This window comes from Acomys russatus, chromosome X (assembly GCF_903995435.1).
Source record: "Acomys russatus chromosome X, mAcoRus1.1, whole genome shotgun sequence".
In the NCBI taxonomy this organism is placed as follows: Eukaryota; Metazoa; Chordata; class Mammalia; order Rodentia; family Muridae; genus Acomys; species Acomys russatus.
Window position 1 is genome coordinate 24,803,108 of NC_067169.1, and position 13,501 is coordinate 24,816,608.

Genomic DNA, 13,501 nt, shown 5'->3' on the forward strand with positions numbered 1-13,501 from the left:
TTGTCCTCCCAGAGAAGGAATATCCAATCTTCATCTATTATGTAAGTCTGCTGCTTAGTGGAAGATAGGGGCTTCCTCTTCTGCACAGGATCCTCCTGGAGCAAAGGCAGATGTCCAGTACCTAGTTCTCAGGTCTTTGTATTTGCCATTAAGAAGGAAGGTTTCAAGAAGTCATGCCTGTTCTGTACCCAAACACTGCTTTTAACTGTCTCCCACCTTTCTGTGATACTTTTGAATATTTATTGTTTTTTAAAAAGGATGTTATAATCTCATATGGAATGACTATAATTCCTTTTCTTTTCTTTTTTCTAAGACTGTCCTGGACTCGCTTTGTAGATCAGTCTGGCCTCGAACTCACAGAGATCTGCCTGCCTCTGCATTCCTGAGTGCTGGGATTAAAGGCGTGCACCACTGCACTGGCTGATTCTTTTTTGGGGGGAGGGGATTTCAAAGCAGTTTAATTTGTGTTTTTTAATGCTATTAAACACTTTGATGATAGCCTTTGTTTTGGTCCTTGCCCCCCTATTTTTGTAATTTCAATCATCCCTAGGTTTTATTTGTTTGTTCATTGGTTTTTTAAAATATATTTTATTAATTCTAATTTCTTAATTTTAAACAGGATTGACCGGAAGATGTCAACTTCTCACACCAACTACAAACTGGATGAGGCCCAGGCTATAATGAGTGAACTCCGTACTATTAAGAAAGCCATTAGTACAGGCGAGAAGGAACGACGTGACTTGATGCAGGTAAAGACAAAGCTGCCTCCTGAAAACTCTGCCTTCCCACCTGTCTGTCATTTACTTATTACATGTTATATATTTACTATACATGCAATAAATGAATAATATGTATGTGTATTTTGTGCACATACATACCGTGTTTTAAGTGTGTGTATTAATTTTGCCTAACCTCTTCCATCTTATATCAACTCAAGATGATTGGCCCCTTCCAAGAAGCCTTTGTTTTAGCTCTGAGCCAACTTCCTGAGTTCTGTTGCACTTGTGCTTTCTGATTCTGGTGTTTTCAACAATGCCAAGAATGAATAGGTCCCAAAGCCTAAAGAAATAGTAAACAACTTAATTTCTCTTGAACCTCTACACAAATTAGCTCCATGTGCCAGAATGCTTACATCTCCATAATTCTTGATATACTAGCAGCTGCAGGAGATTACTTTTGACCATGTAGCACAATGGATGAAAAATAGGTTCTAAAAGTCTGGTCTGGGAGATATTTTCGTCTTTAGATTATCTATAAAAAATTGAAGTGTCATGAATCTTTGTCAGATCCAGTTACTAATTGGGAATTTGGGATAGGAATGCTTTTTTTTTTTTTTTTTTTAACTTCAGAAACATGAAGGCTTAAAAAAAGCAATAACAATGGTACCTTGACTCTTCTCTATTTTATGTCTGTGTTACCAGAAGATTCAGTTTCTCTTTTACTTAAATGACTAACAAGGGTTTTTTGGTTTTGTTTGTTTGCTTGTTTTCCAGACAGGGTTTCTCTGTGTAGCCATGGCTATCCTGGACTTGCTTTGTAGACCAGAATGGCCTTGAACTCACAGAGATCTGCCAACCTCTGCCTCCCTGAGTGCTGGGATGACAGGTGTGCACCACCGTGCTGATGACTAACAGTTTTACTTAACATATGTGCATTGAAAAGGATGCTTTTGAAAAAATCTAATGCTAATAGGGAATAGGGTAGGAGCTCTCTCTAGTCAAAGGCTGTAGACTACTTTGAACCAGAAAGAAACAATTGCTTCTAGGAAGGAAACTGTGCCATCTCCACTCACAGAGCTTGTTTTACTCTTTTCCAGAGCCTGGCCAAGCTTACTGACAGCTTCAAGAATAGCTGTGCCATTATGGACACTTTACAAGATTTCTCTCACAGCACAGGTGCCCTTGGTGACTCTGGTGTCCCTCAGCAGTTCTGTGATGCTGGCTCTCAGACTGACACTATGGGGGAGGTATGCTTACCCTGGGCAGAGATGAACATCCTCAGAGAGGAGTCACTGGGTTTGGTGGTGGCAGTACACATTTGATTTAACTTTTACTTTCTACTTCTGAGATTATTTTTTGCTTTTGCATCAGCAAATTTAAAAGGAAACTCACATTTCTCACATTTAGCTGTAATGATACAGTGGTATAAAATGCATATTGTCTTGTCATTAGAAGTCTTAAGTATGGCAGCCACTTTGAGATCATTAAACTTAAATGTTTTCCTGAAATATCCATGACATTTTAGAGCGCGGCTTAGGAAATGGTTTCTGCAAAGGATCAGATAGTAAATATTTCAGGTTTGGAAAGCTAGGTAGTCACTTCCCTGACTGGTCAGCTATCTTTCACTATAGTGCCTTTTGGTGATACCTAAGAAAATGGCCTTATTAGGAGCCAATAAAACATTATTTCTAAAATAAGCAAAGAAAAAACAGGCAGTGGACTGGACCTGGTTCCAGGATCAGATTGCTGATCTGTTTAGGCTGTGATTTCTAAAACCTGTCACTTTTAGACTTTGTTGCCATTTCTTGTTCTTTTAAAAGAATTTCAAGAAATTGATTTTCTTTGAGACATGGAATGAACAATTTTAGCATGCTTGATAACAATAAAGCATTGAATTAGCCACGAGGAAAAACACAATTGGGAAAATAATCACTTGAAACTGTGTAGTTAATAATCAAAGACATACTGTTGTAATATCATTGGATGAAGTTTGAAATTAATTTGCTATCAAGTGGAGAACAGTTTGGAAGACAGTTTGGAAGACTCCTTTTTCTTAAGGGTTATTAAGTAAAGATAAAATATTAGTGGAAGGCATGATACCCTTCCCATTAAATAAAGGAAACTTAAGAGAGAGAGAGAAAATTGTAAGAAAGTCTGAGTTTTAGTTAATGGTAGTTTGAACGTTTGAAAAAGAGTGCCTTTCTTGGAGAAGTATAGTGTACGTTATGAATTGATATGTCTTCAATGTCCTGGAAATAACTTGTTTTCAGTTTTTACTTTCATTATTGCTCCAAGTATATTTAGACATTTTTGAAAAGGTATCTTCTTTTATTTAAAGAACACAATTACCACCTGTAATACCCAGAGAAGATTCTGTGAACCAAAACACTTGTCATTTTGCCTAATGATTTTGGATTGAAGGAAGGAAACAAGCACAAGACTCAATGAGTTCTGGAAATGACTTTTTCTTCTTAAAATGCTAAAGTTGATTTAGAATTTATAGCACTTAATTAGTTTGAGTGAAACAGATAAGATCAAAGCTCTCTAATGATTTCAGTAAGCCATTCTAAAAATGTCAGATTGGGAGTAGTGGCTGGTTCTGCCATTCCAGCTGTAAATTTTCATGGTTTATAAGCCCATGAAGTTTACTGAGGTCTGCCTTAGGTTGGCAGCTTTACAACTGTTACCTTAGTTTAACTAGTTTTTTGTTTTGTGTGGATTTTGTTCCCTTCAATACAATTGGCATCAAAATATTTAAGCCTAACTACTAATAGTATTCCGAGTATTTAAAGTGTAACTTGTAGGTGATACTCCCCAGTCCAGACCTTGTCTTTTCTTTTAATCTTTGGTTCTGTTTTGTGCCTTGAGGCTTGGAAGGTAGCCTCTAGCCCCTTCTCTATAAAACTAGTCTGTCTTATTTAGACCTTGGAATTTCTGAGTATAATGTCTAATTTGGTCACTGTGTCCCTGTAGGATTGGTTCTCAAACACCATGGAATACAAGAATCTACACATGATAGTGTCCCATATGTCAGATGGCAGGCTATTTACACACACACACCCATATACTTCCTCCTGTTCACTTCAGGTCATCTCAAGGTGATTTATAATGCCTGATGTGATACAGGTAGTTGTCATACCCATATAGTTTCTGGAATAATGACAGGAAGAAAATGTCTGTGCATGTATAGTATAGATGCGACCATTGTGGACTTAACTACATTTTAAAACCTTGGTTGGTTGAATCTATAACATGGAATTCAGAAATATGGATGGTTGGCCATGTTTTTTTATTAACCGAGAATTGGAGAAACTATAGTGCAAAGCAGGCGTGGAGGTTTTGCTTTTGTGTCAGCTTACAGTAAGTAATTCCCTAGTTAATTGAAATGTAATTCATTTGTGTTACTTACAATGAGACAATACATGAATGTGTGTGTGCACACATACACACACACCCCTTTCTGTGTTTTTGTTGTTGTTGTTGTTGCTTTTGTTTGTTTTGTTTTGTTGGTTGGTTTGGTTTGGCTTTTCGAGACAGGGTTTCTCTGTGTAACAGCCCTGGCTGTCCTGGACTCACTTTGTAGACTAGGCTGGCCTCAAACTCAGAGATCTGCCTGCCTCTGCCTCCAGAATACTGGAATTAAAGGCATGCGCCACAACTGCCTGTCTACATTACCTTTTTTAAAAAACACAAATAATACCAGTTTTAGGACCAGAAGTCTTCCCAGCCTTCCTTTCAGCCCTTAGCAACCAGGGGTGACAGAATAGTATTGCTACTTCTAGTGTTCTTTCTAGGCCTTTGAAAAGTACAAACATTCAATGTAAACAATACTTTTCATTTTTTCCCCAAAAGTTTATGTGAATTTTCTACTTTGAAAACATGCTTTTAATATTTGTTCTCTTTCCTTTTTTGTTCCCTGTTTTCTGGAAAGTTTCTATTTGATGATAAAACAAAACTTGTAGACCGTGTCAGACTTAACTGGCAGTATGAAGAAGCCCGAAAAAGGTAAGAAGCACACATTTACAGTCTGGCCTTCTGCTCACTTTCTTTCTTCCATAGAAAAAGGCTGACCATTTATCTAGTGTCTTGACTGCCCACATTTTACCAGAAAGCAATTTCTGATAAAATAGAAAAGAAAGGTGCATTATTTTGGATGTTCTTAATATAATTGGTGAATTTTCAAGTGCTTTTAAAATGGGAAATTCTCAGTATTGAAAGTTAAAATGATATGAAGCCATTAGAGACTTCTGCACTTTCACTATCATACCAAATACTTGAGAATTCCCTCCCTGCCCTCCCTTTCTTCCAACCTACAAATAGCACCCATCCACCAAGCCAATGGAAGCAAACTGACTTGTCTTTCACATGCACTGGCATTTGTCCCTTAGTTTGATACTGAAAGTCATCCATGTTACCATCAAAAGCAGTTTGGTACTGATAGATCAGCAGGTGATATAGCAGTATATATTAGACTTCATTTGTCGGAGCCAAAGTGGCATCATTTGTGTTGATCTATATTGTATCTTACTGTCCCTCTGCAAACTTTACATTTCTCAGGGTTTCTGCCTTGGGTTTGTCTTTTCTCTTTCCACCCCTCCCTCTAGTCTTCACCACAGGACATTGGCCAAATCCTTACATAGCAGAGTATTTTTATCTTTCTGATTTTAGTGTGTACCTTTCTCCTCATGTGCTCAAGTGCTCCATTTTCAATATGTGAGTGGTTTACATGGCCTTTGTTTAGAGACATTTTCCTTATAGAAAGAGTCTCAAAACCAAATCATTTAAAAATATGTGTTTCAGAAAAACCATGAAACATAGATTTTACTTTTTATTTTACTTTTATGTGCAGTGCAGAAGATAGAACCCAGAGCATCATGCATGTTAAGTAGTTGCCTTGCGCTGAGCTGTATCCTGGCTGCCTTTTTACTTTGTATTTTCATACCCTATCTCCCTAAGTTGCCTGGGCTGGCCTTGAACTCATTTAGCCCAGGCAGGCCTTGAACTTGGAGTCTTCTTGTATCAACCTCCTGAGAAGCTAGGATGATAGGTCCATGCCACAAGGCCCAGACTGAAAATAGCTTTAAAAACACTCTAGTTATGGGCTACATATTGTTTTAATATTTAGGGGTGGGGGAGAGCAGAATACCAAACAGTGAGGGACTTCTTAGAATCTTGACACTTGGACCAATGTTCATTGATATCTAGAAAATCAGCTTTATAAAACTGTAACATTAATAGAGAAGCAAACCATTTGATTTCTTTCTTTGGCAGTAGCCTAAACTGAAACCTACTTCTCTTTACTGCGAGATATCACACTAGCTCTCCCAGGATTTTTCAGGTTAGACTTGTGGTTGGTAATGAATTTCCCAAGTTCATTGGCCAGTGCTGGTTACCTCCCTGGTCATATGCTTCATTTTGCATGCATTCTTTCATGGTAGTTTAGGGTGCTTGTGGGGGCAATTGTTTCTTCTGACCAGTCCTCTGCTCCTTCATGCCTGTTTCGAAGTGGGACCGCCAAGTGTGGGTGCTGGAATTTGCTGTGCTGTATTAAACACAGAAAATAGATTATTGCTACACTTACAACCATAATTGTTATGTGTTTCTGTGACATTTACCAAACATAGCAAGTGACTTCTTTGTTCTAGAAATGGTATTAGTATGTACCAAGTCACCTTTTAAATGTCGAAGTAATACATTTGAGGATTTAAGATTATTCAGTGGCAGGCGCTGCATTTAATCATTACTTTTGCATCAGAGTATTATTCTTTCACACTTTATAGAACCTGGTTATGATGTTTACTATAGATTCTTAGAGGAATCTAGGCCTAGCACTTCTATCTTAGCAGCACAGTATAAGCGTCACAGAAAGACAAACAGCTCTGCCAGTCTGGTGACGTTTAAGCATCTTAAGATGGGGAGAGATGTTCTTCTTAAATGAGCTCATGAGGCCGACTTCCAACCCAGGATCCTTGTGAGATAGACTCAGGAAGATCAGAGTGATAGAAGGTAGAAATAGAGGCCAACGACAAACTGGAAGAGACAATGGGATTTATTCTTTCCTAGGGGTTCTAGAAGGAACCCATGACCTATGAAACTGTAGTCAAATACTAGTGTTGTTTTAAGCAATCACATTTGTCGATCAGTTTTGTTTTGTTTTGTTTTTGTACCAGGAAATATATAATACTTTAATTCAGTCCATTTGGATATTGCTTGCTAACATTGATAAAAGAAAAGTGTTTTGACTTAGTCTTCTGATTAAAATGCTAATAATTTCTAGAAATTCTCTCATAGATACTGTCAAACATGATGGTTTATCTGCTATCTAGGCATCTCTTAGCCTAGTCAAGGCCACATATGCAAAGTCACCATTTACCTATTCACTGCAGAGTCCCTCATGTTTTGCTAGTTCTAAACAAAGGAGAAGGCGATAAATTTGCACATTTTGAGAGTCTTTCCTTGAGTGTCTAAAATCAAGGTTGTTTTAAAAAAATACAAGATTATCATAAATTCAGTTTGGAACAATGGAGGGCTTTACCTGTGCTCAGATTTAAACAAAGTCTCTAGGAGTGGAACTTAAAATTCCAAGTGGTAATGTAAGAATTCTGGAGAATTACCTGACTAAACTACCACTGTCAGAGTAAACTGTTTTGTATTTCAACACTGGGTCATGTGAAATGTCCCAAGAGGGCTGCTTTTACCTTTCCCACCCATAATGACTCCTTGGATTCTCAAGGCAGACCTTATGAGCAGAAATGTTTTCACATTACTGGTTTAAAAATTTTGGGGATTTTTTTGAAATTGGAAGAACAAGTCTTCTTGAAACCATCCCTATGACGCAGATGACTTCGTATTTTTAACCTAAGAGCACTTGTTCCAGAACTGTGCACAATTTGTAGCTGTTTCCATGGAAACATTCGGCTAAGATAGGAACAAAACATGTGGTGCGTCCAGTTCCTGTGTCTTCAGTCTTGCTCTCAGGGTTGGCCATGCTGTTCATCATTGGCAGGATTCGGTGATAGTATGATTCCAGTTGAATTTGCCTACTCATTTGGAGCTACCTCTTCTTCTCTCAGGTGACTTTGATTATGGACTTTGACAAGTAAAGAAAAGCATACTTGCTATTGTAACTCCATCTTTTCCATTTGAATGAAGATAAGGAGTTGGAGACTTGTTGCTTTTCAGTTATAGAAAATTTTTTCTCTAAAGAGTTGTCCTTCTCCAGGGGAGAAAATGTTAGAGAGGGCAACTGAGGAACATGTTGGGGCATCAGTGTATTGACAGATACTTGTTGTACCATGTGTTCTAGATGGAGACTTCCTTTATTTCCCAGGTAGAAGTTAGTGAAATATTCACTGCTGAAAAGATGCCATGTATCCCACTTAGGTCTCAGCTGAGATTTCCTTTGACCTTTCTTTCATAAAAGTAAACGTAGGGCTGGAGAGATGGCTCAGCCGTTAAAGGCTAGGCTCACAACCAAAATTAAAAATAAACATTCACAAGAAGAAAACTAAGTGGAAATGTATACCAGATGAAATACCAGATCTGGGCCTCAAATTTAAATCTAAAGACACAAGTTTCTAAATTGCTGTCATGACAGTAGGACCTGTCATGACTTGTCCCCATCTAAACGGATGACAAGCTTCCTGAAGTTCTGCTTGCTAATCCAAAAGCCACATGATTTTAAGAACACGGGAAATTATACCGCAGATTGAAGATTTTACATCTAATTTGGGATATTTCTTGATGTGGTTCAAATGTTTTTTAAAATTTAAAAGTGCATTATTCCTAGAAAATGCAAACAGTTGAAGATTTTCCCAGGAACTTTAAAAGATCTAAGTAATTTCTGCAGCCTAAAGACAGCTTTCCATTCATGGTTTAATATACCTTGGTTGTGACAGAAAAAAAAAAAACACTTGCTCATATATCAGCAGTGAACCATAGTTCATATTTTACTTCTGTATTAGACCTGCTCAGGGAACAGCATTTAGAAATCACATAATAAATATGAAACGTAAAGTGAGATTTTTGCTGTCATTTCTTCACTCTCAGAGCATGGGAAAACAGATGTTTTAAAGCTCTTAAAGGCATTTGTGAAAGATTATATGTATGCCATAAGATGTTTTACCTATCAAAAAGAAGAATCAATAAAGCATATAGTGAATTTGTACAAAAAAGGGAAGAAAATCCTTTCCCAATTTTATATGGCTTTTAGGGCTCTTTAAAAATGAATTTGGATGATGTTGGGGTGGGTGGGTTCTGGAAACTTTCATCATGGTCTTACTTTTCAAGCACTTAATTTCATTGAAATGATACTTCAAAGAAAAGTCTTTCTAGAAATTGTTTTTCCTATAATGCTCAGAATTAGAATGATGACCCTCCCAGGAATGCGCCTTTAAGCAGTGGATCAGATGTTTAGCATGTATCTAGAAGAAGGTGCACAGACCTGGCAAGTCTGTGTTTTGCCCCCAGCATGAAATCTGCTTCCTCCTGGAAACCTCCAACAGTAAAGATGCTCCCTTCCTGTGGGTCTACTCCAGGCCCTTAGCCAAACAGACGCTCCTGAAAAGGCCAAGGAACTGTGCTAATAGTCAGTTGTCTAATAGTCAGTTGTTGGAAGAATCCTTTCTCCTATTGCTCTAGGCTTCTAGAAGAGACAGGCCACAGACAGATGTTCCTCTTTTGACCTGGCTGAAGGGAGCTCAGAATTCCACATCCAGAGTGTGGTCACAAAGAAGGGGATTGCCTTTTGCAACAGTTCAGTATTCTAGATTCTGAGGTAGCTTGAAAAGCAGCTTACAAGCATCTTCATTGTTATGAACTTGGAATTAACAAAGCAATGTTCTTAAGCCTGGAAATGCTTGCCTAGTTTTCAGCATGGCCCAAACAACTTTTCCAGATGGGGTGCAAGAAATCATCCTTATCCAGATCTTGTTTCTGTTAGAGAGGTTGGCCCTTCCTAGCACATTTTTCCTTTAAGCTATGAAAAGTTATAGTACATGGTTTAATTTTGGCTGTTCTACTGTTTCATTATGCTTGAGGTAAGCCGGCTCTTTGAAAATTTTCCTGTAAATTTTCCTCCTTCCAATAATTAAATTTTTCTGCTCATAGATTTTTTTTCTAGATAGTGTAAATCCCTTGAGATCTTCCTGGGAAGGATCTAATTATCTGGAACTGGACTTTCTGACACTGTCAGCAAACTGAATCCTTGTAGATACCAGCTAACATAGAACTGCCACACTCAATGGATATTTTTGTATTTAAGCCACAGGAAATTCAGTCTGCTCAGGGGTGGAGCATGTGGTGTATAGCTTAGTGAAAGAGCATGTATGCTGTTCAGAAGATGGATCTAGTAAAACAGAGAGAGGGAGATAGGGGGAGGGAGAGAGAGAGGAATTGCACATGCACACACACAGACACATACATATACACACAGAACTTAAAACCCTCTGAGCACTCAAAAGGAGTGCCTTTGAGAATGTGTCTGTTTGATTCATAACTATGACAGATGTGGCTGTTTTTTTGTTTGTTTGTTTGGTTGGTTGGTTTTTTTTATTTTTTTATTTTTTAGCTTAGCTTGGATAGGCTTTCCTAGGAAACAGATAAACTGATTTTCTCATTATCCTTCAAATCTTTTATATTTATTCTTTACATTTGTCTTTGCTAACAGTAGATTGTTCTAGAAAATTTACTGGGTATAATGTCTGATTTGGCACTGAATTATTTATGGTCCTGCTCAGAATGTGTTTTCCTTGGGCTTCAGTTATATATTACTGCCATAAATTTTAATTCCACTAATTAGACATAGGTGGATACTTAAGCCCTGTTTAGTTGCCACTGACATTACTTTTTTTTAGTGACATGATTTGGCATCATTTTCTAGTACATTTTTCAGGATATTAGCTTTAAGTTAGAAAACAACTTATCTATTAAAGCTACTGATGCGCAAGTAGTATTTCTTTACCTTCCTGGAGAACTGGGCTTGAGTAAAAGACACACATTAAGTTTTAGCCTGCAGACCCTTTTCCTTCTGGGACTGTGGATTTCAGGTTGATTCTGTACCCGAAGGAGTCCTGTCCAGTTCTCCAGCCTTTGTGAGTCCCTGTACACATATCTAGATCAGAGCCTCTTTTGGCACAGGGTTGGGCTACAGTTTATTTAATGCATGTGGCAACTCCAGTCAATTGGTAACATGTAAGTGGAGCTCTGGTTTGAGGAAGATTCTGAGGGCTGGACCCAGCAGGCAAGAAGCCAGACATGGTTAATGCTATGTGTCCTGGATACAGGAGGTAGGCAGTCTCATGTGTGCTCCTGCCCTGCATCTGCCATTTCCATATTAGTGAAGAAAAACATCCTGTCAGTTCCTGATGTAACTCCCTAATGGTCGGTTAGCACCTTCCAGACTGGGCAGAGTTGCGGAGGAGGAAGCGATGGGAGTCCTGGCTGTTCGACTTGAGTAAGCAGCAGAAGTACCCAGTGGGCTTGCCAAGACCCTAACCTCCTGGCCCGTGGCGTAGGAGTCAGTAAATCTGGGCTTGGGCCTGATTGATGGTTGCCTTTCTAACCGCTCCCAGGTGATCCTGAGGCGCCAGCCCTGAGGCTCTAGTTTTGTAATCACTGCCTTAAGGCTGTGTGGTGCCTGACACTTACATGTTCACACAGTTTGCTGTCATCTCAAAGAAGTCTTTGGATTTCGATTTTAACCATGTGTGCCTAATTTCATACTACACAGCCCTGAGTTCACATTGGGTCTGGCATTGCTACTTTTTTTTTTCTTAAAGAACCCTTATCTAAAACATACTGCTCACACTTTTAAGTATGTTTTCAAAACATGAGCCGTGTCTATTTCACTTAATCTGAATTCAACACCACTTCAGGGCACAAGTGATGAAGTCTGTTTGCCAGGCAAGCACTTGGAAATTTAGGGCCATGGAAGTGTTCAAGCACTCAGCTTTTGTTGAGTGTTTGCCCCTCCTTAAGGCACTTTTCAATCCCACCTGACCAAGGGCTCTGTGGCGGGAAGGAACAGATGTGGAGCCTGGGGCCCCAGAGCTGTTCTTTTCAGAAACATTCCTGATTGATGCCTTTTCCTCCTGTTATTTTCCCAGTGTGTCTGTTACTGCTCACCCCTGGATGAGGGGCCAGAAAGGCAGAGGCGCCTCTTGGATGAAGAGTTTAGATACTGATGATGGTAGAGAAGGGAGACAGGGAGACATGAATGGCTCCCTTCCTTTCTGGCATGATGTCACATAGGAAACAAAGTGTGGACGTGTTGGGGACTGCTAGCCTTTTGACAATTCTTTGAAACAAGTACAATGTAATTGTCACCTCACAGCTCACATGAGGAAAGATTACAAAAGACTTCTGCAGTGTTTCATGACCCCTCATTTCCAAATGCTATTAAGTTGAAAGTTGGAGCAATTAACTCACCATTTATTTAACCAAGTGAGTTTATAGAGTCAGCGATGGGGAAGAAACTGTCCACATCAGGTTTTCTGTTCATTCCTGTCTCTCCCTGCCCCTCTGTCTGTCTCAGAGTCGCCAGTATTCAGCAGCAGCTGGCTCAGCTGGCTAACGAGTCATGGCCCGGCATGGCGGAGGCCGACAGGGACCGGCTGCAGCTCATCAAAGAAAAAGAGGCCCTGCTGCAGGAGCTGCAGCTCATTATTCAGCAGCGGAGGTCGGCAGAAGATGTGGCCCGGCTGGAAGAGGAAAGGAGGCGCCTGGAGGAGGAGATCCAGTGTGCTCGGGCCACATCTGCACAGGGTGCCACGGAAAGGTGTGTGGCTTTCCAGGACTTTGGGGCCAGAGGGTAACACTTCTGGAAATAAACCAACTAGAAACACTAAGTGGATGACTTGTATATGGTTTGAGGATGTTCTTAATTGGTAAAGTGCTTGAACCCAGAAATGTTTTCAGTTTTGGTGTATTTTATTTAAAAGCTTTTGTTAGAGTTTTATTTGCCTTGTATATGTGTGTCTATGAATGAATGGGAATGTGTGAAGGTCCCAGGTCAACCTGCAGCAATCAGTGCTCCTTCTATAATGTGGGTCCGAGAGATCAAATCCATGTCACCAGGCTTGGCAGCAGATGCCTCTTTACCTACTGAACCACCTCACTGACTCTAGACTTTTTTTTATATTTGTTTTATTTTCACATGTTAGCTTAACCCTTTACTCATCAAGCTACAGCCCCTAGAATCCTTTCTCTTCTTTCTTTCTTCCTTTTCTCCCTTCCTTCCTTTTCTCCTTCTTTTATTTCCTTCCTTTTTTTTTTTTTTCTTTTCTTTTCTTCATTGTTTGGACAGGGTCTTCTATACCCAGGCTGGCCTCCAACTTGCTGTGTAGCTAAAGCTAGCCTTGGCCACTGCATCTACCTCTCAGGGCCTGGGAACACAGGCATGTACTTTCTCTTGGGACTGGAGGCTTTGTTTTGTTTTTTATTTTTAATTTTTGAGTATTTTTGTAGATACACTTCTATGGATTTCTGATCTAAAATCTAAAATGTTCCCACATCCTAAATCCTCACATCATCCTTAGGTGACAAAAGAGCTTGAAATTCTATATCCATTTAGATGTGGGACCCTCACATCAGGCATGTTCCACTTCCCCAGAGAATAGTGACTGCCTGGCACGGTTCCTTACATTGTGGGAAGTGGAATCATATGCCAAGAGAGGTGCCAGCTGATTCTCAAGGCTGCTTATGCCTGCTCAGAACTGGGACACGAAAGCCAGGAACAGTGACTCATATCTGTAATCTCAGCACTTAGAGGTGGGAGGATTGCC

General features: G+C 39.5%; 1 protein-coding gene across 1 annotated transcript in view; it reads left to right on the forward strand.

The window, feature by feature from the left end:
* The window catches only part of Wwc3 (WWC family member 3), a 102,175-nt gene that overhangs the window by 64,367 nt on the left and 24,307 nt on the right, over positions 1–13,501 (forward strand). Inside the window, exons 6-9 of the mRNA XM_051142212.1 lie at positions 620–749; positions 1,817–1,966; positions 4,651–4,724; positions 12,253–12,495. Coding sequence (XP_050998169.1) covers positions 620–749; positions 1,817–1,966; positions 4,651–4,724; positions 12,253–12,495 — 597 coding nt within the window. The remainder of the gene's footprint in view (positions 1–619; positions 750–1,816; positions 1,967–4,650; positions 4,725–12,252; positions 12,496–13,501) is intronic.